Here is a 27,437-nt window from a genome sequence, read left to right as displayed (position 1 = left end):
CCTAGTTCAACTTATCCTGAATCTTCCTAATCCCTCATCATCTGTTCACGCTAATATTTAAGCATTGATCAAATGTTCGAAGAAAAAGAATCATAACAGATAACTTAGAACTGCTGTGCCATACGGATTTCAAAAATTGAGAAAATCAAGAAAACAAACCAATAACCCCACAAAAACCAGCATGCCACCTCGTCCTTTAAATTCAATAACCATTTTCTTTGCATATTTTGCTAGGGCTTCACTGTCATGTTAAGAATCATAAAAATTAAGAGTTCCTGTAGCATTCAACAAGGCAGGTAGTTTGGATGCTCCACCCACAGGTCCAACCTATTTTAAGATTCAAGTAGGTCTCATTTCAGAAGCTGAGCTGCTCCAAGGTTCCAAACCAACTATTGGGGTAGGGAAAACACATGAAACTGAGCTTTTTGCAGTAAGTGATACACTTAATGCATGTTCAAGGATTATTCATTCGTTGAGACAATTCTTTAAGCAGACTTTTTCTACTATTACATAGAAAGATTTTTTTCTTTTATCTGAGGTTCATCTAAACCAACTTATTCACACCTCAACTACATCCTCGAGATAGCTTTTTATATATAATTTAAATATATAGCAAAACTTTACCAAAGCTGTAATCACAATATTTCTTCAGAGCTGAAACGTACCAGAAATACTTTATTTAAGAGTAGTAGGAAATTTAATGTCCAAAATGAACTCGAAAATAGGTTTATATAGAGCCCAAAGGTTGTGGATGAAAGGGTAAGGTCATTTATCTTTGTGAGGGTACCTATCCAGCTATCTCCCTATAGGAAAGTGTTTCTCTAATGGCATCTCCACGTTTTCATTTTCACAAAATGAGCCTTCCGGATCAAGGCCGATGACCCAAATCCCAAGTCATATAGAATTATTAATAATAACATATATCTATATAATCATGGCAGGGTCACAACAGGGTTCAGGCTTGGTTCGCGTCTCACAGGGTTTGATCCACCCAAATTAATATTACATAGGACCTTATTATATATAGACGATATAATCAACTCCTCTCAACCCGGTGTGGGACTAAATAAAAACCATAGGATAAAAAACACGATTAAAACATATAAAAATATTAAAATATTTTAAACATATTTACAACACTTAGTGATGCAGATTTAATAACGACCAATAATACTGTACTTTACAAAAATTAATGCTTTCTACTTCAAACCCTTGAAGTTAGACTCAACTTTGGCCCAAAAAAGAAGAAGCTACACTCAATTTGATTAGCTAAATATCTAATATCTGGTATCGATCTACTTCATGTCTATATATCTAATATCTGGTATCGATGTACTCCATATCTTTGTGGGTAATATGTAAAATGAGTCATATGGAAAAGAAAATAACAAGACACAATTAACTATCTTAGATGAAATGACCTGTAAAATGGAAGATGATCATGACAATATAAACACTGATAGCATTGATCCCAAAGATATTGGCACACATCAGTTGATAGCAGCACCGAAACAAAATAATATTGTATTAATCATAATTAGTTGCAAGTAAGCTAAGTCAATGTGAATTGATATTCCAATAAATTTCTCCCTTGATTTGAAATACATTGGCTATAAATTAATGCTCAATTGGTTCGTTATATTAGTGAGCTTCTGGCTTAGGTGAGCATAGAAATAGCCAACTTGTCAATGATTAATGCTAGTTAATTTATTTTAATGATATTTTGTAACCAGCATTGACCCACTGATTAAGCCTATTGTCTGGCTTTTTGTATAATATATAGAAATCAAACTACAATTACTCTATAAAATCACAAGATATAAATGAAAATTAGGTCTTTACGTTGCCAACTCTCTTTGAATCTTTTATAACACACCATGTGATACATGGTTTCATGTATTTGTTTATTTGGTATGATAGATTCTAACATTCTATCCAAGCACACATTGTCACGATGTCTTATTCAAGATAGAGAAACATCAAACGTGAAGATTATATATATGTTTCTTAAAATAGAACATCTAAAATTATATATCCAAAAGTGTCTGTGTATTTATACTACAAAACTTCTAAGTATATAAAATTTTACATTTGTCAAGTAGAATTTAACCCAAAATTTATTGCGACTAAAATTTTAAATCTAAACAAAGAATAAAACAACACGAGGTAAGGGAATTAAACTTATGACCTTTTGTATCCTACATGTACTTTCCAACTAGACACAAGGAATGAAAATACTAAGCCACCGGCTAGGTGACTTGGTCATGCAAATAATTGATTTCAAAGATTAAGATATTTTGGCACTACTCTACCAAAAAAAATTATTTGGGCACTACCTAACAATTCAAAATTGCTCACTTGTGTCCAAATATGAAATGATGCACTATTTTGCTTATGAATTATTATTACCCACGAGTGCACATGAATTGGGTCTAGATTTTTTTATTTTTTGGGGGTGAAAGGGGTTCAAATCGACTACAATGTCCAAGAGAGCAATCACCCATCAGTTAGCTATCAATGAACACCATATGTCACCTATTAGTTTATAACCATTGGATTATTTATAGTTTGGCTTAATCAATGAACCATATGAGTTAGATAGTTAAAAGATATTGTAATCCAATGGTTATAAATTTATAAGGAACATGTGGCATTCATTTTTAGGCGTTTCAGAGAAGTTGGACCCCGGTGAAAGTGCCTAGAAGTTTAACAGTAATTTTTAATTAAGTAAAATATTTGATTAGACAAATTGATAATTATGCTAGGGGTGTTTTATAAAGTAAGTGTTGGTTGCACTTTCACCTGGTTCATGAAATATAATAATTTGACTTGCAAAGTGCATTTTCTCCGAGTGGGTTGGTTGGTGAGTCAATATCATATGAGTCCAAATTTGCATGGGGAGTGGAAAATTATATTTTTTTTTTTTTTTTTTGTTGAGAAAATTATAATATTATTAACTATAGAAATAGTTGACTTTGAGAGGTTGGTAAGGGTTGGCAAATAAAAATGAACTGTATTAATTAGCTGAGATTCACATAGAAATGAATAAGTATTATTAAAAATTGGGATTATTCACTCGCCATAAACTCAGATTTCAAATCAAGAACTAAAAAAAGAAAATTAATGGACAAAAAAAACTAATCAATAACCTTAAAAAAGAAAATCAATTTAACCAAATCTGTCACCTATCCTGAAGATTATTGATTATTTCATAGTCCATAACCCACTTAAGATATCAGTAACTACCTCAATTCATTCAACCCAAAAAAAAAAAACTACCTCCATTCATGTATTTATTCTTATCTCTCATTAATGATTCGTGGATTTATTTCTTAATCTCCAATCATAGCCTAAGTAAATAATATTAAATAATTTCGTTGGCTTATCATTCTGTTCCATGCCATGAAAAAGGGAAATGTTAATATACTTCGCCGTGTTTCATGCTTCCATTTTTTTAATCTACACCATCATGTTCCCAATTCCCACAACTTTATTGACAGTTCAAAAGTGAGATATCGTCCAACCATTACCGTAGGATCACATATTGACATGATCCTTATTCATCGGATTGGAATCCAATCCACTCAACTGCCAACCTACCTACCAGACAGTTTCAAACAGCTTTACATTCTTCTACTTCCTCTGATCACTAATCCTACGGTCGTAATTCAGGTCATAGATGGCAACTCATGAGCCTATGATCGTAGGTCGGGATGGAAAAAAACTATATGATTACGTAGGTATCTAGGTGGGTTCCAGAATTTTATTATAGTTGGATGAGAGTTACCAGAAATGATACCAATCTGACGTTCACGAGTGAGCTCATCGTGGCTTTCGATCTCTTCCATGTAGTATAAAATCCTGAAGGTGGAGGAAGAAGAAGAAGAAGAAGAGGGCCATGGCGACCGCGGAGCAATCTACGCTAGCAACCAGCGTTGATCCCTGTGCACTCCTCAGCATCGTGAAGAACGCTGACGGCACAATCACTAGAATTCCTCCATTTCCAGAAGTGCCACCAACCGGCGACGGCGTAGAAGCTGAGGTGTACACCAAAGACGTTACTCTAAATGAGGTCAACAAAACCACCGTCAGAATCTACCGCCCTAGAAACGCCGTCAGCGGATCCAAGTTGCCTCTGATAATTTTCTACCACGGTGGTGGTTTCATTCTCTTTAGCCACGCTTCTCTACCTTACCATGAATTCTGCGTACGCATGGCTAAGAATCTCTCCGCCATCATCGTCTCCGTCGATTACCGTCTCGCTCCGGAGCACCGTCTCCCTGCAGCGTACGAGGATGGCTTCGAAGCAGTCAAGTGGGTCCAGAATCAAGCCTCAGACGAATCCAACGGTGAGCCTTGGTTGAGAGACTACGTGGATTTCTCCAAGTGTTACGTCATGGGAAGCAGCGCCGGTGGAAATATGGTGTATTACGTGGCTTTACGGTTGTGGAACTTGGGATTAGATCAACTCCATCCATTGAAGATCGGAGGGTTGATATTGAACCAGCCTTTCTTTGGTGGAATCCAACGAACAGCATCAGAGCTGAGAAAGCTAGACGATAAGATCGTGCCGTTCCCATGCGCGGACCTGATGTGGGAGTTGTCTTTGCCAATCGAAGCCGATCGTGATCACTATTACTGTAACCCTATGTTGAAGGGTTTATCAGAAACAGAGATCGAAGCTTTGAAGAGCCAAAAAATCATGGTTTGCATCGGCGGAGAGGATCCAATATTCGATCAACAGAAGAGATTCACAAAGATGTTGGAGGAGAATGGAATCAAGTTCGTCGAGTTCTATGATGAAAAAGCTTATCATGCTGTGGAACTCTTTGAGCCTGAGAAAGGTGAAGATCACTTCAAGGCCATGAAGGAATTCATCAGCTGATCTATGATCTACTACTGCTGCTCCTGCTTCTCGAAATGGTAAATTAGATTTAATTACCAAAAAAAATTGAGATTTCTTCGTTAAAAGCATTTTCCAATTTTTACTTCTATCGTCTTGCTTCTTTCTCTTCGATCACGGCTTCTTCTATTGTAGTCTCCTTAAAATAAAATAATAGAGAAAAGTGAGAATTATTATTCACGTGTAATAATTGGAGACCGTCCAAGCATTCTTAGCCGTCAGATATATTTATTATCTTCGGGATATATTGATGATGGATCCAGATCAGATTCTCTTTATCTTTCTTAATTCCTCTGCTTTGGCGGCAAATCATGAAGGTGCTTAAAGTCTTAAAGATATTAATACAAGGGTATTTTTGACTTTTTCTTCATAATAAGTCAATTAGTCGATTACTCAATTTTCTTGTACTCATTCGTTTTTGGCTTCGCGTTTCATTTAAATTGTTCTTTTGCGTGAAGTCTAGTAGAAGCAGTTTTGAACACGGGTGCTCTCTTGGCTGCTGTTGTTGACCATAAATTATAGGGGTTCACAAGATTAGACTAATGAAATTTATTTTTAAAATATTTTGTTAATTTTTATTTGTACTTATAGAATTTGTGATTGTAATACTGTCGAAAGAGCACTCTATTCTCGTTAGGGGAGATGATCCACACACAACTTTCATGACAAACTTGACTATAAAACAAGGGCTTCAACTTCAAGACCCTCAACCGTTGATCATATACCCATTTGCCATTGTTCAAAATTCTTATAGAATGACCATTTGCCACTAATCATAAAAATCCTTTTGGAATAATTCTACTTTAAACAGAGATGGGAATTAAGAAAGTTGTTATGTAAAAAATAGAAAATAAAAAAATACACAAGTTTAAATCAATTTTGGTTATCGATAGAGTTGGCCTTATTGAGATTTTGTTGATAAATGTTTAAAATTTATGTATATTCCTTTTTACTTAAATATATGCTTTAATTATGTCTTTTATCTTATGATATCTATAACAAAAACTTTAGTTCCATATCGGATAGAAAGGAGTTGATTATCTCGTTTGTATATAGTAAGGAGTTATGTAATATGTCGAGGTTAAGGATCACACTTATGCCTACAGTACCAACCTATATGTGACGTGAACAAAGCCTGAACCCTGATGTGATCCAATGATAATTATTCAACTCAATTCCCGCTAAGAAAATACTGTCTCTCTAATGACTTCTCCATACTTTCACCTAGTGGGTGACTATATTGTTTCCCCCACAACCTTTGGCTCTTTCTATATAAACTAATTTTTTCATTATGAAATAACCTTTATAAGGTGCAACCTTACAAGTTTGTGTTGACTGATCTTGCGGGCAAAGACACATTTGATACTCGTATTACGTCAATTGGGGTGTCTACATATGTTAAAGAAAGTATTTCTGGTATATTTCAACTGTAACTAAGTTCATAATTACTACAATATTTTAAACATTTGTGCAAATTCATCAACAAGTTCTCAATAAATTTATATGTTTAACTAACTTTTTTTGACAAAGCATTATTTTTTTATGGAAAAGGTCTTCAAGCTTTGGCTTACAAAGAAAATCTGATCTAACAAAAAAAAAAAAAAAAAAAATCGTTTTCTCATATTTCCTTTGTCTCCACACGAATCTATAACATGTCTTGTTCAAGTTTGATACAAATGGGCAAATAGCGAGAGAAAAAACATAATGTATGAGGGGATTGCGAAACCTATGAATTTGATAACAATTTTCCCTTCTTGTAGGGGAAAATTTCGAGTTATAGCCATGTCATTGCTGATTGCTCTCATATGTGCTAATTGGTAACAATTCTCTTTCTATTTGTGTTGACAAAGATTTTTTGCAGTTTTTATTATTTTTGAAGTCATCCTAGGGAATTCCAAGTTGTTGCATTCTAGACCCTAGAAATATAGGGTTAAGCCTAAATTTTATCTTTCTATAGGGAAAAGCAGATTCCCTTTCACATTCCGAAATTATGGTAAGATCAGGGTTTTATCATTTGTCTCTTGGAATACTTTTTGATTTTCACCCATCTTGAAGTGAGATCAAGATTATTTCATGAACATGTCACTCACAAAGAAATCTCACTCAATAAAGTCATACTTTTCTTTTATCAAATGTAAAAACTATTTCCCAACCCCTCTATTGTTTATTTTGATAATATTAGAACAATGATGTTGCCCCAAAGTTAAAGATTAATTAATTCATATGCAGTCTAAAAAAAATCTAATTCATATGCGCATCATAAAGCAAAGACTAACAAATGATTTGAAATTAATTTCACATAAGATTTTGTTGACATAATCAATTAAAGTCAAGAGGAGAGCTACCCCAAGGCTAGGGGGCCGTGACACCCCCAACCATGGTTGTTTTTGAATTTGCATGAAGCTACCCTAATAGATGACTTCAGATATTGGCATTCCCTTCTCTTTTCCTTATTTTCTTTTTTTTTTTTTTTTTTTTTTTTTTGGGGGGGGGGGGGGGGGGGCGGGGGTGGTAATAAAGCAATTTATTTAACTAGCACTGGAGACATGGCCAAACATAGCTCTAATAACCACGCACAAGGACAAGACAATTTAGTTGGCACGAAATTGAGAGGGCTTCCGTGTTAAATACTCTACAATATTAGATTTTCTACAAATATAAGTGGGATTGAAGCCCAATAGCTTGGAGGATGCAAACTTAATATCTTCCACAATAGGTTGGGGTTCAAGTGGACCATGGGCTGCTTCCTTAAAAAGGAATTACAGAGAATTGCAGAGGATGTGAACCCATGGTACTTTATGTTGGCGATATATCGTCGTGTCGCCGAAGTCCGACACGAAAATAGCAATCAAAATGAAAGGTACAAGATATCGCCGGAAATTCGCTGGAAATTGGTTATTTTTCGTCGAACCGGCGAAATGTCGACGAAATTAAAGCTTTTGTCACCGGCAGCATGAGTACAACTGTTGTTGGTGTGTTCTACCGCCGGAAGAGAGAAAGAAACTAACTGAATACAAGCCATAGGTCTTCCATTTTTCGACTAACAAAACTCGATCGCTGTTCGAACCTCTCCCTCTTTTTTTCTGTCTCTGGTTCTCTACGCATAGTCCCAAAATCCAAAACCCTCTCTGCTCTCTCTCTCTCCAACTCTTCTCCACCACCGCTGCAAGCCTGCAACTCTTCTCCCGCATGGCCTCAGTTAGTGATCTTTCTCTCTCTCAGTTTGTGATCTCTTCTCTCCCTTAGTCTGAGATCTCTCTCTATCTCTCTCAGTCTGCGACAGTGTATTACTACTACCGTCTTCTCTGATCTCTAAGTCTACTCTCACAGTTCACCCCACTAAATGTTGGCGAAAGGTCGCCGACTTTTCGGGGTTTCGGTGGTGTTGCAGCCACCGACATGGCGACACCAACCAATACTTCGGACCTTGTGTGAACCCCTGTTATGATGTACAAGAGTAGATGGCCTTCTTTCTGTGTGAAATACTAGTACTTGACCCTTCTCCTCGAATTTTTGGAAATTTCCCTAGAGTGACCGACCGCATTGTCTCTCTTTTCACGTGTAAAATTAGTTGTGGCCATCCGTTGTTAAATTTGGGCTCCACCTTGTATAAATTTCCCTTTCTTTTTTGTAATATTTCACTCTTTCATTAACATATCAGATCATCAGCTCTCTTTCTTTCACAGCTGAAATCTTAAACTAGCAAGAAGGAATCTTAAAATTAGAAAATGAAGGAGACCAGTTCAAAGAGTTTTCAACCAGAAAAAAAAAAGACACCAGTTGAAAGAAAGAAGACTCAGAAATGTGAGAATGAAGGACCCAAAAACTCAGTAGTTAAAGGACGGTTAACCGTCTCTTACTCTGACCCGGAAGAAGCTTCTTTCTGTTTTTGGAGTTTTTACGTTTGGTAGACAAACGCATAAGACGCTTATCCTACCATTGCAGTCCACCATGTCTACGGTTCTTCAACTCTCTCTCTCTCTCTCGATATATATTTATAAACGACGACAAACAAGATTAGAAGAAGGACATTATCCAGCAATCTTTTCTCTCTCGCTCACAATCCTAGCAGTAAACACACATAGATACCAGAAGAAAGCAATGGCCAAGATGCAGCAAGAGCACGCATACCCAGATCCAGATACAGGAACAACACTCAGTAGTCCTTTGAATTCTCCCCGTTGTAATGGAAACGACAAGAAGGAGAAGCCTTCAGGGTCACACATTAATCCTTATGAACACTTGCAGATCAAACTGAACCCAGATGGAACTTTGACACGATTAGCAGAGCTTCCTACTCTTGAAGCATCCGTGGACGATCCTTATGGTGAAACCAGAGGCATTCTAAGCAAAGATGTAAAGATTAACCCTGAGAAGAAAACTTGGGCTCGTATCATTCGCCCCAAAACTGACCATCTTGAACCTGGCCTTCGCATCCCTCTAGTCATCTACTTCCATGGCGGCGGATTTCACACCTTCACCTCCGGCACCGTCTTCTGCAACAATCTCTGCGAACGCGCCGCCCGACTTGTACCTTGCATCGTGGTGTCCGTCAGCTACCGTCTGGCACCGGAGAATCGTCTCCCGGCGGCGTACGAAGACGCAGATGATGCGTTGCTGTGGGTGAAGCATCAAGCCCTAGATGAAAACGGGGAGCCATGGTTAAGGCAAATGGCTGATTTCTCCAGAATTTTGCTGTTTGGGTGGAACAGCGGCGGAAACATCGCGTTCAATGCGAGGTTGCGAGCTTTGGATTTGGATCTTGGTCCACTTAAGATCCTCGGTGTGATGATGACACAACCATTGTTTGGTGGGGAGGAGAGAACCCATTCTGAACTTAGATACGCCGACGATCAGATGCTTCCATTGACGGCGAGTGATCTCATCTGGGAGATGGCGCTACCAGTGGGAGCAAACAGGGATCATGAGTACTGCAATCCATGGAGCAGCCCTAATTTGATTCGGAAGATAACGATGATGGGGAAGGTATTGGTGAGAGGTTACGGAGGAGATGTTACCATTGATCGACAGAGAGCTTTGGTGGAGCTGCTGCTGATGAATGGAGCTGAGGTTGCAGCTCAATTCGAAGATGTGGGTTTCCATGGCATCGATCTCATCGATTCACGTAGAGCTGTTATCACTCTCAATTACTTAAAAAATTTCATCAATTCTACCTCTTCTAACCCTAATTACTCCAAATCCACCTCCATTTCCAGATCCAATTTCCACTCAGAACAACGCATCGCTAACAAGAATTGATTAAGATATCCAATTCCTTCAGCCCTCACTAAAGTTTGTCTTACCTTTACTTCTGACAAGAATCTCTTTTCAATTCTCCCGTCTTTCAGAAAGTTTGGATCAGTTTTTTATTAACATTTTAGTGGTCTTCACTTCATTTCTGCCCTTCTCTGCTGTAACTTTAGTTGTCTTCACTTTATTTTTGCCCTTTTCTACTGTCTTGATATGGGGGTGTTCTATAATGATTAATTGTGGGTAGAGGAGTTGCGCACTCCTTAGTGAAGAGGTCACAATTTTGACACTTCTGTCCTATATGTAATAGTCTCGCCCATAATATAAATTTCAACAATTTATCTTATTAGAAGAACGGAAGTGAAAGATTAAGAATTTATACGAGTGGTTCAACATTAGTTATTTCAGATTCTCCAATGCCAACAACTTGGAACTAGGTGTGGGATCATTCTCAATTTTCATTGATTTCTGATAAAGTTTAACATGAATCATCTTATAGAATTTCGCTGAAGATCAGGCTCGATCGAGGTAGAATTTAAATCTTAACTAATTTAATCCAACTTTTAGTTGGATATAAAATTCCTTAAGTTGTTAGTATGATTCATACAAGAAAAGATCCATTCAAAGTTAAACTTAAATGATGAACCGAGTTTGGATTTTCTATTCTTCAAGATAGAAGTCTGCACTTCCTTTATACTTTTCCAGTTTACATTACGAGATAAGATGTATCTCTAAGTGCTAACAAAATGGATCAGATATAAAACTTCTAGTAATCACCACGTGGGCATCCTACACAACATAGACGTCTACTCGAAGACCACAATTGTAACTTGACATCAACTATAGAAATTTTTGGAAGGTAGAATTAGGGTAATTAATTGAGATGTGTTGCAAACTTTTAGTGGGTGAGAGAAATATATGTGAACCAAAGTGAAGTAGAGAATGGAGGGAATATCTGTTCTTAGGTTCGAAGCACAACAATCGTTCAACAATTTGGCACGTGATCTTTGGATCGGAATATATATTTATGTATTAGTGTAATCCTGGAACAAGTTCCAATCTAACTGTAATGAGGAATGAGTCAGGAACGTCGATTGAAAAGTTGATCAGATAGGGAAAGAGAGAGAGAGAGGGAGAGAGAAGGATTTCCTATCGGTTTCGAGTTTTGTGTGTAACCATGGAGGCTTCTTCTCAGTTGTTGCTCATTCTAGGGTTAGACCTGTGGACTCCTTCACTAATTCACTGACCACCATGACCAGCAGCGGAGGCGGAGGAGCGTCACCACCTCAAGCCAACGCCGGTGGGGAATTTCTTCTTCAACTCCTTCAAAAACCTCATCAATCGCAAACGCCTCTTGGAGCTCCAGCAAGCACTTCAACACCACAGCCAACGAACGCTGCAAATTCTAGAGTTTCTCCCTCTCCGGTTCCGCCTTTCCCTGTGGCTGTTGATTCCATTGACCTTCATAACTACTACCATGATCCTGCCGTTGCAGCCGTAGGTCCTACCCTCCCTTTCCCGACATGGCTCTCTAACAGCCATGATCTCCGTACAACTCCTCCTTGGCCGCCTCACTCTAATTTCCTTCTCCCTCCTTTTCATCAAAGCACCTGGGGTCCTCCAGGACTCCCTCCCCATGGCATCGACAGGTTTGATCATCACCGGAGCTCTCATTTACCTGCAAATCACCTGTTTCTAGCCGACGACCTTCAGAAATTAGGGATTTGGGGTACTCCCGATGGTGCGGGAAGGCTGGAGCTTCGGAACCAGCATCAGCAGACACAGCCACCAGAGAGCACGTTAATGTTTGGTTCATTCTCGATTGACCTCCCTCGCAGTAAGGGTCTTCCAAATGAGAATTCTTCTCAACCACCCAACCGAGGAGTCGATAGGGTAAGTTCAGAGGCCGAATTCAGTGCCAAGAAGGAGCTAGAACGTGAAGCTGAAGCTCGAATCTCTGGTGGTATAGATATTCACTCTTTATCTCCTCTTCAGTCGAATTGGAACTGGCAATTAGATGGGCAAATAAATTACCCTGGTGCGAGGCAAGCGAGTTATGCGCCTCATGAGCATTTTTCAAAAAGGGAAAGAACACTCTGGGGGAATGAGCAGTCTCCTGGGTTTCATAGTTCTGTTCTGCCGGAGCAAAGGCGACCACCTCCTGGTTTTCCGCACAAGCCCCAGGGCCGAGGACATCGGGTTTCTGAGGGTCAAGAAAGTCGTGATGAAGTGAAAAACCTAATGAATTCTTTGTACACTGAAGAACGGTTCATCAGAAGACAGGTCCCTGAAGATCATGGAATTCAAGGTGATGCATCTCGTGGACTGGGACTCACTACTCAGATTGATCGCCCTGGGCCACCAACAGGGAGTAACCTACATTCTGTTCCTGCGTCAGAAATTGAAGAATCTCTGTCGAATTTACATTTTCGGGGTGCTGCTGAAAGGGGAAATCTCGGACTTCTGAGGCCTGGGCAGAGGGATAGGAATGGAGTAGTGGCTGCAGCCTATGGAAGGGATCGACTACTTGAACATGATATTTTGGCTGAAAAGCATGTGGGTTCTTTGATGCATGAGGATGAAATTAACAACAATGGCACAAGGAAGGTAACTCGATGCCCTTTAAATTTAGTAGTTGTATTGCTTTTGTCAAGTAACATTTGATAGTGCGTTGAACTTGGTGGTGTGTTGATGTAAGGATAGGAAAATAGAGCAATCCACTGGGGAAGGAAGAGAAAAAATGATATTAACTAAATAATGTAGTTTTCTTGTTAATGACATATTTACAATGGTGAATTTAGCATTATCCGATCTGAGATTTCATGTCCTAAGTCGCGTCTGGTGAATCTAAACGTTAGAACTCTACGAGGTCCATCTCTTTTTATGTAGTTATTCAATTGTTAAAACATACGGATCTGGTTGAGAATGGCTCTTAAGATTTAGAGAAGAATACATGCATACAGCCTAAATTCAACTAGTGTGTCACTTGCATCTAGAGATACTTTCCTAGGCTTTATCCTCTTAGATGTAGCAGAGGAATAGGCCTTCAAAAACGCTTCTAGACTACTATGGAAAGTATTGCTAAATACTGGTCCATTTTTTTTTTTTTTTTGGTAGAGCTAAATACTGGTCCATCATTTCACCCTCTTTCTCTTCTAAATCAGGATATATTTTATTTAGTTCACCTGCAAAATAATATATGAGAAACAAGGGGGAAAAAACCCCAATTTTCCTTGTCATTGATTTATACAAACGCCACCTTAAATTTCTCTCTCTTGAAGTCTGTTTCTGCTGACCTAACATTTTGCACTAGAAGATAGATGCACAAAGAAGATGCTAAGTTCACAACATTATAGCATCAAATTGCTTGTATAGAAACAAGACAAAATGAGCAAAATTTGAGGAGAATTATTTCCACAAGATGGTCACTGGTCATGGTCTGTGTCAGGTCAATTTGGCTATGTTGATAAATTGTATTGTGAGCTGAAACTTGTGTTGCCACTAATTTTTCTTTTCATAAATAAGATGATTCCTTTCCCTTTAGATTTAACTAGTCAGTTTTCTTGAGCAGGATTTAAAATCAGATATGTCCAGTTCCAGGGGGTCACGTGTATCTGGCCAGTGGACCAGGAACAAGAGAAGAGAGATCTGTCGCAGTGATATAGACAGGCTAAATGCTCCTTTTCTTGCAATATATGAATCTCTAATACCAGCGGAGGAAGAAAAGGCCAAGCAGAAGCAACTGATGACCTTGTTGGAAAAACTGGTTAACAAGGAGTGGCCTAATGCTCAGCTGTATCTTTATGGATCATGTGCTAATTCATTTGGGGTTTCCAATAGCGACATTGATGTTTGCCTTGCAATTGATGATGCAGACATTAACAAGTCTGAGATCTTGTTGAAGTTGGCAGAGATTTTGCAGTCGGATAATCTCCAGGATGTGCAGGTGAGCAGAATATTTGCTCTATTTTCAGTATGCCTGTTACAGTTTGGATGTCATTGACTAGCCAAGCCTTTAGAGATTCTTGTTTTAATCGTAGGATTGAATTTATTCCTAATAGACGGTAAGGCGGTGAGGACCATAGTAGGAACAAGTCTCTACCTCATTGGTCCTTAAATATATGCTACTTCTCTGCTTAGTTGTCAAGGCGTTGCCTTGGCACCCGCCACCCAGGAACTTTGTGGTTGTCTGGGCTCCTTGTGTCACATTGGTTGTGTAGGCGACGCCTTGTCACCTTGGTGGTGTCACCTCAAATTCCCCCTTCCTGTGTTGAATCGCCTTGATAACCCTTTTTTTGTAGGCTCTAGAAAAGCATATTTGTCATTCATCATTCTAGGCTTGGGAATCATCTTATTAATTATTTCATCTGTTTATTAAATGCTATGGGGTACAACATGAGGAAAATCAAACAAAAATAGCCACACCCAGTGAACAAGATTCCTGAGTTCCACCATCATGGGACCTTAAGAAACCATGGTTCATTGTCTCAGTTATGGGCCTGGTTTTGGCCAGGCAGAAAACTTAATTGGACCAATGTCTTGTTGGGTTCTTTTTGAGAGAGAGAGAGAGAGAGAGAGAGAGAGAGAGAAAGAACTTGACAGGTTTGAGGTCATGAAACTTGGTATGCGGCATATCAATGACATTATCAGAGTTTGAAATATCAGTGTCGTAACAAGAGTTTTGAGTTCAGACATTAGGTTTGTAGGCTACTACATACTAATTGGCCCTATTTTATATGTAATTTATTGTATACATAATTTTAGAATTAGAAAGAATACTATCAACCTAAAATAGTTACAAAATTTTGAGGACTCGGCCAGATGCTGAGATGAATCTGAGATCATGATTGTAACGCTGTTTGCTTTACTAGTCCTCTCTCTTGTTTCACATCTTGAAAAAGCAGAGATAACTTGTTAAGATCCATGGTTCAAAGTCTTGGTTTTGGACAGGTAAACAACTGAGTTAGACCAAGATGTTGGCAGGTTAAAACTCAAAATCAGGTTTCAGTTGGTTTTGACTTAGTTAGGTCATGAAATTTGGTATACATCCTATTTTGGGCCAATAAACCCAAAGACACTATTTTAGGTCTTGAAGTATCAATGTCCAAATAGGAATTTGACTTCGGACCCTAGGTTGGTAGCTACAACGTACTAATAGGCCCTGTTCTGCATGTAATTTAGTATTAGCAAGTTACAACTAATGTGTGAAATACTGAGATACATTGCTATTCCTAGATTTTGAAGCGATGCTGTTTCCTTAACTCATCAGTCTTGTCTCTGACCTTCAAAAGGCTTAGATATCTAGGTGAGATTTGTTCCATGAGAAAAACCACATTCAAAAGAAAAAGTTAAGACTTTTCTTGCAACACATTAATTCACTTGGCTGCCAAATCATCAATGTAAGTCAGTACCTCATTGAGACAATTTCTGTTGTCCAGTTCTTCTTCTGCTGATTTGCTACACCTGCAGCTAGACCTTTTTGTTAAATGTGTGTCTTGACATATGTTTTCAGTTTTCACCGGATTAAGTCCTTGTCTTTATGGGGCAAAAGATGGCTATCTCACCTTACCTGCTTCCGGTCACCTCTGCTACCTTCACCTCCCCTGAACCCCCTCCCTCTCTTTAATGGCTAATCCCACCTTGCCACCTTTCCCCTGCCTGTCCTCCCATCCCTATTCCTGGCTCTACCATTCCCCATGCTCCTCCTGCTCCCAAACCATGGAACTCTCTCTTTCCCCCTACTCCGGAACCCTCTTTTGGTCACGACTTAACCTTCATCCCTCCCTCTTCCAATGATCCATTGCCGTTCTTCCGCAGCCAACCCAATAATCCAACGATGGCAAAATGCTATGGTGGGCCAATTCCTTGGGCTGTGATCGTGTCGCTAACCAATAAAAAATAAAATCCTATACTAATCTATAAAATCCTATACTAATCTAGCTAGCAGAAAGTATGGGGTTGAACTATGGGGAACTAAAAGGCTAAGTTACTAAGATTGAATTTAACAAAAATAAATTTAAATTAAATCTATTAATTAATGCAAAAACTTTAATTATAAATACGTGAAGATCTTTGGGATTGTGAATCCCCTATGCTTTTCACTAACCGATATAACTCTACAAAGCAAATTAAGGATGGTCTTCCTAGGTATGCCCTATCTTCGCAAGATTGTCGTCCTTCGCCGAAGCTTGGCACGCTTAGTTTGCTGAGTTATAGAATATCTTTGGCCAGACTCAAACACAATCAAGTAGAAGATATAGAACAATCATATTAATAAAATAAACATGGTTCATCTACATCCCAAAGAAAAGGAACTAGCTACTCATTATATCAAAGTTCATAAAACAAGATGAAATTTAGAAAAAGAGACAGATGTGGTGTTCTTCTTGAGCAATGAGAGAGATGAGAGCCAAGATCCGCGTTCGCTGTATTCTCCTCCTCTGTGGCTAGCTTCTCTTTTATGTATCCCGCACACAATGAATTCGTTCTCTTTACTTGTCAATTCGACCTTTATTCGTTCGAATTCTGAAAAAACTCAAAACTAGAAAGTTGTTTATATTTTCGTTATCTTTCTATAGCATCTTGAATCACCGAAATTAGAGTTCATACAAGAGATATATGTCCAAAATACTCAAGGTGGGTCTGTTTACCCGATTTTCTGATCTTATTACCAATTTTGTTCCTTGGACCTCCACTTGTTTCCAATTTGGCTAAGATTCATGCACTCCTTGCATAAATTAAGTTGGATCTTAGCATTCATGATTTCTTGGGCAACAAGATTGAATCCCATGATTTAAAATCTTCCAATATCTAATAAATTTGCCAACTTTGCTCCACATTATCTCTAATAACCAAAATCACCTTATTCTTGAAAAATACACAAAAATAATCAATTAGCTCTCTTTTAATTAACTAAGTATGGGAAATTAAATCAAATAAATAAGAGCAAATTGCACTGGCACGCAAAAATGGAGGCCATAAAGCACTGACACCTCACTTTATGTTTAAAAAGCACAGAGACCCCAAAATTGGATTTTTAATGGATTTATTTGTCAAATTTATCACTAAAAATAGTTAAATCACTGTTTATTTTAAAAAATATCCCTATAATAAAAAGTGTCTGAAAGGTTTTCAATGACAAATTGGACAAATCTATCCAAAGAAAATCTAATTTTGGGGTCTCTGTGCTTTTTAAACACAAAGTGGGGTGTCAATACTTTAAAGCCTCCATTTTGGGGTCCAGTGCAATTTGCTCAATAAATAATGATAAATGCATGCTTATGCTGTCTCCCTCTTTTAGCATAGTAAAATCCTCTCTTGGTAAACAATGGAAGGCTCAAGGCATGATGGATATTTTCATGGTTGATTGTGGGGTCTTCCTCTTCAAATTTGCCTCCCTTGCCTGCTAGTCCAAAGCCCTCAAAGGTTCTCCGTTGTTTGTTGGTAGCTCTCTGATCCTTCTCAAAACTTGGGAACACTTGATGCCCCTTTGTAGACTCAATTTCAGCTCCCTCCCCAATGGATTAATCTCCCTGGTCTGCCTCTGGGAACTCGGAATCAGGACTGCTTGAGTCATATTGGCTCTGCTGTTGGAAGACCCTTGTGCTCAGGTTCAAAAAGATCAACTTGGAATGCCTCTCTTATGCTCAAATCTGTGTGGAGGTCTCTGTTGCTAAAGCCATGCCTCCTTTCGTCACCATTGAAGACGAAAATGGTTCAGATACAACCAAATTGTCGTTTAAAATTGGGTCCCAATTCGATGTAGTTCTTCTTCTTTCGGCTATGATATCTTCTCATACTCCTTTGTTCAAATTAACCAATCGGTGGTTCCCCACTTCCCCCCTCAATTGAGGAAAGAATGCCGCTGGAAGAACCCTCTGTTCCGTCCTCCATCATAGATGTTCTTGAGAAGATTTTATTGGCCGTCCCTACGGCAATGACGCTTCCGACTCCTTGGAAATAACCCCTTTTGAAGTTCTTGCTGCTGCAGAGACCTTCCCTGAAGCTCCCTCCCACCGTCGTTGGTTGCTTCCTTTGTCTTTCGGCCTCAACACCTACGACCAGCCGTCACCTCGGTGAGCCCTCCTGCAAACCGCAACCTAGCTCGAAATCCAGATTATACTGCTGATCCCGCTTCTGGTTCTGCTCCTCTGGCCTCTGATTCTGCTGCACTTCAGGGCGGGAATTCGGCTGTGATGTAGGTCGGGATTCCTGTGTCTTGGCTGCCCCTGACACTCCCGATGCATCCCCTTCCCCGATGCCTTCTCTAGAGAATTCCCCCCTTCCCCTTGCTCACTGCCCCGCCTTCATCTACGACGAGCAGGCAACCCTCCACTCTCTCCTTCTGTCCTTCCCTTCTCGCCCCTCTATTTCTTCTCATGTGGGCCTCCCCATCTGGGCCTCCCACTCCTTATTACCTTTGCCTCCTAGTGAGCCCACTACTTCAGCCCATTTATCCCACTCAACCCAGGATCCTACTTTCCACCCTTATGTTTCTCCCCTGATGGGATGGCCCATCCCCACCTTTGCTGGGCCTGGTCCCTTCCAGAAGTGGGATTTGTTCCCAGCCGAGGCCCTTATCCTCCCCTCCTTTTGGTTCCTTTTGGCCCAACCCCCCGGCCTCCTCTGCTTGCCCAGCCATCTAGGTCCACTTCTTTTTTCTTCCCTACCCCTAGTTCTCCCACCTGCTCTTCTCTCCAGCCCACTCCTCTTATCCCTTCTCCCCCTTCTGGCCAAACCAAGGACGATGTCCCTAACCCATTGTCGGTCCCCATTGTGAGAGTTGTAGGAGCAACGAAGCCAATAAAGGGCAACACAAATCAGGATGATTTCATTGTTGATTTTACGTAGCCGTGTAATAAGAAGAAGAAAAAAATCTGAAATAGATGCTGTTTGTATGACTTGTTTGCTTCCATTGCACTCTTAGGTAGCTGCTAATTTTGTTGCTTCTTTGGTTGCTTGTTGTTGAGCGCTGTGGCTATGCTCGGGCTTTGCCCTTCGTGCTCTTGTACTTTCTCTTCTTGGTTAGTCAATTTATTTATTCATCCCAAAGAAAAAGTCCTGGTCTTTGTAGGTATTATAAACTGTTGCATAGTACTTCTATTAATTGGTGCCACCATTTATCTTCATGTAGATGATATCATGATTAAGTAATGGGATTAACCGAACAGTAACTAGGTGGGATATACCACCCCGGTTGAATGGTGGGACTCACACCAGGAGACGGAACACCACAGATAATCTTCAAGTTAGTTGGGAAACCCAGAGACATATTGGATCTGCATCAGGCATGAGTATACCGCGTCCTGCTTGGACAGCACACTGGCTCTGACTCTGGCTCAATCCCCATCTGGAAATCTTAAAGACAAATAACAGGGAAAAAAGAAAAAAAAGTAGTGAATCACAATCACCATCATCACCATATCGCTTGAATGCAATTATATCTTGTGCATCCTTGATGAATTATTCATTTGCTTGGATTTTGTGATTGGTAAATCAACGGGCAGATGTCTTTTGGAAAACTTACCTTTAATTCTCAATTTCTGATTTTATCACAATAAGTGCAAAGATTTGGGTATTTGTTGTCATCGTGTTGCTCTTATGGTTTGGTGGATACTTGAAGGCTTATAAAAAAAGCAATAATGTGTAGGCTTTTTAAAATTTGTAAACTCATCAATTGTTGCACATCATATGGCATACTTTTGTGGAGAAATTGAGTTGTACAATGGTTCTATGAGTCATTTAAGATTCTAGCCCCCTTTTCCCTTTAATTTTCACTTGATATGCTTAGTTTCTTCTCCTCCCCATGTTTTTTTTTCCTTTCCCTTTTTGGGGGTAGATTTTTTCTGGGGTTTTTTTTTTTTTTGGGGGGGGGGGGGGGGGGGGTTGTCATGATCTACTACTTTGTGTGAATTCACTTTCTACTTCCCAAATGGTGACATGCTTTCAAAAGTTCTTGCTCAGCAAGTTATTATTGCCATTGGGAGGAAGAAGAAGAAATTGTGTCTCAAAAATCTGTTTAGTTTGCCTGAATGGCTATGACTATAAGGGCATGATATGCTTTATATCTGCAGGCTCTAACACGTGCCAGAGTCCCTATAGTAAAGATGATGGATCCAACAACCGGTATCTCCTGCGACATATGCATAAATAATGTCTTGGCTGTTGTTAATACAAAGCTCCTTCGAGACTATGCACGAATAGATGCCAGACTGCGCCAATTGGCTTTCATCGTGAAACACTGGGCAAAGTCACGGGGTGTCAATGAAACATATCAGGGAACTTTATCTAGTTATGCGTGAGTATCTATCACCTGGTAACTACTACTTTTATGTTAGCAGGTGTTCCAACACCCCCCCCCCCCCCCAACTTTCCTTATCTTTTTGTGCACCTTGTTCATATCTATGTTATTCTGGTAAGCTGATTGTTGCATTACTTTTCCAGATATGTTTTAATGTGCATCCACTTCTTACAACAGCGTAAGCCTGCTATTCTTCCATGTTTGCAGGTACCCTATTATTAGTTTGGCTAATTTTCAAACTTTGATGTAGTTTTATTTTTTGAAGTACTTATTACTTTGATCTTCCATGTGTGAAGTCTTTGGCACCAGGTTTTTTTATTTCTTAGATTTTACCCATCTGTTCATTCCGTCTGTGGATTTTATGTTGTGCAAGCTTGCCTTGCTGTTTGATGGTAATGAATTGTCTGTGACTGAAATATTTGCTTCACTGTGGTTTAGTATATTCATTGCTGTCACATAAGGCTGGTAATTTATTACAGGGATCATGACTTTGCTGTTTTACTTTGCAGTGTTCACTTAATTAGTTTCATATCCCCTTGGTGATTCTGGGGTTTGGAAACTGTTGGGATTCACTCTGGTTCCATAGGACAATAGAGAACTCAGAGTATGGTGGCTAAACATGATTCTTTTTTGGGTGAATAGTGACTAAACATGAATTATTCCTGGGTTATTAGGGAAAGTGGCAACCTCATAAAGAATCTGAAGTCTTAAGGTGGTACTTTATAGACGACAGTATCTAGGGGATTAACATTTATTAGGTGGGATATACTAGGAATAATCAGAAAATAAAGGACAGAAGAGATCAAAGGCAGAATGGGAAGGCAAGAGTTGTGTGTGTGTGTCTAAAAGGAATATGATATCAAAATGGGGAGGGAGGTGTTTTTTGTACCACCAGCCGAAACCAGGGTGGAAGACCAGAACTTTACGAATGGTCTTGCCCCACAGTTCTTCGATGGAGCTTATTAGATGTTGGGACTAGTCTGCGAGGTACATGCAGCCATAACTCCGGCATCATCTAGATTCTGTTTCTGGGATTTGAACCTGCAATCACTCAGTTGCAATAGGCCAATCTTAATTTTGCACTGTTGCTTTTGAAGACCTGAAGAAAAAAATTCAGTGGTTGGGAAAAGACTGAAGTGGAACATGAGATAAAACTGTCTAAAAGGATTATCTTTAACTTATTTTGAGGGGAGGGGTTGAAGTTGGATTAGCTTATGTGGCTAGAGTGATCTATTGATGGTTTTTACTATCCCATAACCATGAGATACAGTAAAAGTACTTGTATTATTGCAACTTGGTTGTAGGCAAAACAAAGTTATAATTTGAAGGTTCCACCTAACACTTGTGATGGATTGGATCCCAATCTTCTAATCATAGAATACCTAGCAAGTTACTAGAGCCTTGAAAGTATGGAACATTTAACAAATAAATGCTTTTCTAACAGAGTAGTAATAATAATTAATAAATAAAAAATAGTACCATATTTTCTGTCATGAGTTGTGGTACAGTTATTGGTTGCATAATCAAATTCTTCTTGCCTGCTATAAGAATTTGATTGTTAAGCATTTTTGGTCTTTGTGACTACTGTCGGCACTATTGTTATCTCATGTTAAATGTGGGGTGGTACAAATTTATTATCATCATAATATTTCTATTTCCCTGTCAAGAATTGGTGAATTATCTTATTTTTTACTGAACCATCAATTTTATTCAAGGGAATGGAGGCAACATACTCAGTGACGGTAGATGATGTAGAATGTGCATACTTTGATAGAGTAGATGCTCTGCGTGATTTTGGAGCACAGAACAAAGAAAGGATTGCTCAACTGATATGGGAATTTTTTGATTATTGGGCATATCGGCACGACTATGCAAATGCTGTTATATCGGTACGCACAGGGAGTATAATCAGGTGCGTTACTCCTTTTTAACCTTCAGAATCCAGTTACTCCCAGCCTGCTATTCATGCATATATAATTTGTTTGGGGATGTTTAGTGTCATTCTAATATTGTAACATTATGGCTTTTAGTTTAAATCATATGTGCTGAATTTCATGCCAAGTATGCAAAGGGGAATTCGATAAACCATGGCTTAGATACAAAATAATGTCGAGCTGAAATTAAGGTTAACTTAACCCTAAAATACCTGCAAAACTAGATGAACTCCTAATTCCCCCACACAAATTATCATTCTGGAAAAAACCTTTACATGATCTGGTCTTGGGCCCTGCAAGATCCTTCTACTATCATTTACACAAAGGGGAAACAAGGAGCTGTGACGCAGTTCACTTGAGCAGTGTTTTGGCTTCTTTTTCTTCATGCTTTGTCCTACGTCAGCATATCTATGCAGCCTCATTCCCTTTCCTTGCAAGAATTGGTGTTTTAGTTTTGTACCCACATCCAACAGGTTGCAATAGCAACTTTGTTTTTCTGGGTTAATGAGTAATTTACTTGAAAAAGAAAACAAACTCCTGAAGCGAGGAGCACAACAGCAAAACAAGCCTTACATCAGGGAGGCATGGTTGGGGTCCCCCCCTCTCTCTTTTTTGGGTTTTGGGGGGTGGGAGGGCGGGTTAGCCCAGGAGGCTAAAATGTGCATATTCCTGGGTGGAACATTACAAAGTTAAACTTCTGAAAAAAAAAATCTTTACATGATCTGGTCTTGGGCCCTGCAAGATTCTTCTAGTATCATTCACACAAAGGAGAAACTAGGAGCTGTGACACTGTTCACTTGAGCAGTGTTTTGGCTTCTTTTTCTTCGTGCTTTGTCCTACATCAGCATATCTATGCAGCCTCATCCCCTTTCTTTGCAAGGGTTGCTGTTTAGTTTTGTACCCACAACCAGCAGGTTGCAATAGCAACTTTTTTTTTTTTTTGGGGGGGGGGGGTGAATGAGTAATTACTGGAAAAAGAAAACAAGCTCCTGAAACAAGGAGCACAACAGCAAAGCAAGCTTCACATCAGGGAGGCAGGGGATTTTTTTTTGGGGGGTGGGGGTGGAAGTGTTGGCTCAGGAGGCTAATGTGCCTATTCCTGGGGAAACATTACAATAGAGGAACATTTTTCTTTTACATCAAAAGAGATGGATCCCAATTCTGACAAAAAGGTCTGGAGCTGGAGGTCTATTTCCTGATGTTCCGCTTGATCCAAATTTGATTGATGGTGGCAGCAAATGCTAGTTTTCAAATGGTGGCAGTGGCAACTAAAACTCTATACTGAGGTTCACCTAACTTGATTACAATACAATATTAGGACATGTAAGGCTGGTCATGTATGTGTAAGGATGTGACACGTAGCTGCTTTTGTCTGTTTTATCTGATAAATCCTTAGTCCTTGAATGATTTCATCGTCATATTGAAAACTGTAAATGGAGATGCTTTAAACAGTTTATGGTTTATTGGTCATTTTTTGGGTAAAATTTTATGGGGAACCTTCGTTTTCATCTTCAGCCATTTACCCAATCTTAGGGGAAGGCAAATTTTATTCCCAAGACATGTCATTAAGATGGAGAGGAAAATCATTCCTGCTCTCGACCAACCCCTACATGTCCTTCAGTTTTCGTAAGAAAAGTATATTATTGCTGTGAAGAAATCATATAGTGAAGCTCTAGGAAGCATTAGCATCTGCCATACATTCCCAAAATGGGCTTGGTTAATCTTGCACAATCATTAGGGTGACCTGTTTCGTGTCACATTTTGGATTCTACTTCAATTTCCCGAGAATTTCATCAATTCGTCCATTGCAGGATGGAGTGACCTTAGAGAATTTCTCCTGTATGCAACTTTTCTTTTCAACTACTCTGACCTCATCCCCCAAAACTACTAATTACCCGGTGGGATTGCCTTACGTCTAAAACTTATTTATGTATATCATTTCTTTCTTTAATTTTCTCCTTACAGTATGTCTCTCATTGTTTCATTAAATTAAAAATCTTTCTTTCTGGGTCAAACATATAGTAAGCAAGCCAAGGACTGGACAAGGCGAATTGGGAATGATCGTCATTTGATATGCATAGAAGATCCCTTTGAAACATCTCATGATCTTGGTCGAGTTGTCGATAAGCACAGCATAAAGATTCTTCGGGAGGAATTTGAAAGAGCTGCGAAGATTATGCAGTACGATCCTGATCCTTCGATAAAACTATTTGACCGCTATGTACCAAGTTGAGTTTATCCCTGAGATTGGGCATTATGTCGGTGTAAGTATGTGTTTTGAAGTGTGTATTCTTGCATCAGTTCTTTGATATGATATGTTTTCTAGTTTTTGTTCATATGTAATTTAGAATATTAGGTTTGCCCTGTATAGCTACTCAATCATTTTGTAGGACTTCACGCAATCTTTTAGCTTTTAAATTTTGTTATTTTCCCAATGAATCTTGGGGACTTATGAAGGCTCTGGTGAATTCGGAGTTCAATAAACCCTCCTCGTTAATACGTCATTTTGAGTCAGGGCACAACTGTGTTGCCGAGTCGAGTATTTTTCAAATGATATTACTTTGGTTGCTGTTCGTTCTCAAAGCTGAAATGGTGAAATTGCTGCATTGTGAGTCTGTGACCAAACCCATATTATTTTAGCATACATACATACACATTCAATGGTCATTATCATTTTTTTAAAAGTAAATTGCTTCGTCACTCCAATATAGAAACTTTATCTCTAACCAGGTAGGGGTTCTGTTGCTTCTGTGTCTGTGGATACTAACTCTGTTCATATGCAGCATCCAATATGGCCCGGTAGGCTTGTTATGTATCAGATGATGATCTATCATGAATGTACACTCTTTTCCTTTGTCTGATTAAAAAAATTAATTAAAAAAAAAAGAAAAAAAAAAAAGAAAGAGAGGGAAAGATACCCTACTTTGTCTTCGAAAAACAAAGATATCTTAACGTTTGATTTCAGTGGGCACATTTCATTACTAAATGCCGGTTAAATTTTTTTTTTTTTTAATTTTGAAATTATCCTTTGAATTATGTAAGGTTGATTAAATATTCTTATGAAAAATAATAAAGGAAAACAAAAAAGAGATTGGTGTGAGAGGGAATTGTGAAGAGTATGGATGGACATTTACACCCCATGCATATAAAGGTATGTGGTCACTGTTAAAGCTTTTGTTTTGAGGTGTCGGGGTAATTTACATATTTCTACCATCATCAAAGGGTTGCGGAGTCGAACTGCTTGCTTGGTATTTCTTAGTGAAGAGGTCATAGATTGCACACTCCTTGTGTGGTATATATAATAATCTCAACCTCCTAATATAAAATTACCAATTCCTCTACTCAAAAAAATATAATAAAATAAAAAAATTATACTTTTTTTAAAGTTATTTCTTAATATTAATGTCATTCCCTAAGTTATTCAATTTATCAGTCAAGACTCCTATTACTAATATGGTTAATCTTAGTTAGTTTTTAATTATTTATTTTCAAAATTATTCCCTCTTCCTAAGTTTAAAAACACCGCCACATGTTTTTATAGAGAGAACAATTTCTTGTCACGGTAGTGGAAAAATAAGGAATTCCATTGTAACTTTTTTACCCCTTATTCTGTTCCTAAAAGTTATTTGGTGCAGTTTCATGTGAAATAATGAGGTTTATCTTCATTGAGAAATTTTGCTATACAAAAGGGAAAAAAAGAGAGGGTTACAATAGTTTGTAACTAATTCTGATCATGGTTATTTCCTTTTATTATAAACAACAAAATAGGTTGATGGAAATTACAATTATCTAGTTAACTTAAATTCTTAAAATTTTTTTTTGGATGAATGAAAAATCAAATAACTAATCCGGAGGATGGGCCGAGTTATAATGGGGGTAGGGAGCCCCTTGGGAGAAGTCACTGTAGGCATGCGAAGGCTTTGGTTAACAACTAAATGTAGGAACTAAATTAAAAATTGGCTTTGCACATAAATTACATAATCTTAGAGTTAGAAGTCCATCTTTGAAATTCTAGTAGCCTTTTTCAATGGTGTCATACATGGAATTACTAGTGAAGGACCTGGAAATCATGATCATTCCCCCAACAAAGCAAGATATAAGTCCCGGATAAGGTCGAATGGAACTAATGGAACACATTTGAATAAAGCAGACAAAGGGGCATATAAAGAAGTGGTTGACATCTTCAATTCCATGAGAGTGAAGAATATAGCGAGGGGTTACAAATATGTGACAATGGATGTGGAATGTTGATGTAGGAATGAAAGGGCAATGACGAGAGATGAGACATTTAAACCAAGGCAGTGCCAAAGAATAGAGTTGGCAAACAAAGGGAATAGTGAAGGCGCTAATAGGGAAGCAAGCCAAGTGCTCAAAAAAGAAAAATATTTATTACTTTTGGGACGTATGATTTGCTTGGAGTTTAATAACATATGCAATGATTAGAATGTCGGGTTATAAAAAAGAAAAATATTTATTACTTTTGGGACAAATGATTTGCTTGGAGTTTAATAACATATGCAATGATTAGAATGTCGGGTTATAAAAACCCACCGAATAAAGCAATCAAATAAAAGAAAAATGCATAAAAGGAGAATACAAAAATTTATGTAAAAAAACCCTTTAAAAAAAAAAACCACTGATAAAAGAGAAAACTCCAATATATAAAAATAATTGTATAAGAAAGAAGAATTTTAAAATTAATTACATGTGGAAGGGGAGGCATCTTTTTATAGCCTCTCCCCATCCCAACTTTTCCCACATCTTCCTCTCAACTTTTTCCACATCTTCCGATGTGGGTCTAAAACTCATTTTTAACAATCTCCCATTTGGAGATTAGATTGAGAACCAATCAATTTCCACACCATTTTGTATTTTGCCACTACCATGCTGTCTACGTCTCTATCAAGCTATATAAGGATCTGTACCAAATGAACTTGCCAGTGTTGATTGTCTTTGTTAATGCATCTGCTAGGTTCTCTTTCGTGTGGATTTTCTGTATATCCACCCTTCCGTCTTCTACCTAGGTTCTATTTCGTGTGGATTTTCTGTA

At 38.5% G+C, this 27,437-nt stretch overlaps 3 protein-coding genes across 3 annotated transcripts; all 3 read left to right on the top strand.

The window, feature by feature from the left end:
* The first annotated feature begins 3,554 nt into the window (after positions 1 to 3,554).
* On the top strand, positions 3,555 to 5,269 carry LOC149013672 (putative carboxylesterase 8). The gene has a single exon (XM_089159437.1). The coding sequence runs from the start codon at positions 3,899 to 3,901 to the stop codon at positions 4,883 to 4,885; it is 987 nt and encodes a 328-aa protein (XP_089015563.1). The 5' UTR covers positions 3,555 to 3,898; the 3' UTR covers positions 4,886 to 5,269.
* Positions 5,270 to 8,803: 3,534 nt separating this feature from the next.
* LOC149013671 (putative carboxylesterase 9) lies at positions 8,804 to 10,528 on the top strand. The gene has a single exon (XM_089159238.1). The coding sequence runs from the start codon at positions 8,855 to 8,857 to the stop codon at positions 10,160 to 10,162; it is 1,308 nt and encodes a 435-aa protein (XP_089015364.1). The 5' UTR covers positions 8,804 to 8,854; the 3' UTR covers positions 10,163 to 10,528.
* Positions 10,529 to 11,199: 671 nt separating this feature from the next.
* On the top strand, positions 11,200 to 25,590 carry LOC149013670 (Nucleotidyltransferase family protein). Its single transcript, XM_089158163.1, has 6 exons — positions 11,200 to 12,760; positions 13,725 to 14,099; positions 20,227 to 20,450; positions 20,597 to 20,660; positions 22,169 to 22,365; positions 24,410 to 25,590. Exons 1-6 carry the CDS (start codon positions 11,405 to 11,407, stop codon positions 24,618 to 24,620), a joined length of 2,427 nt encoding a protein of 808 aa, XP_089014289.1. The 5' UTR covers positions 11,200 to 11,404; the 3' UTR covers positions 24,621 to 25,590.
* Positions 25,591 to 27,437: the final 1,847 nt, after the last annotated feature.

Source organism: Hakea prostrata, chromosome 6, assembly GCF_041222555.1.
Source record: "Hakea prostrata isolate BN-2017 chromosome 6, UWA_Hpros_2, whole genome shotgun sequence".
In the NCBI taxonomy this organism is placed as follows: Eukaryota; Viridiplantae; Streptophyta; class Magnoliopsida; order Proteales; family Proteaceae; genus Hakea; species Hakea prostrata.
The sequence above is the reverse complement of the archived record's forward strand: the minus strand, read 5'-3'. Positions and strand labels throughout refer to the sequence as shown.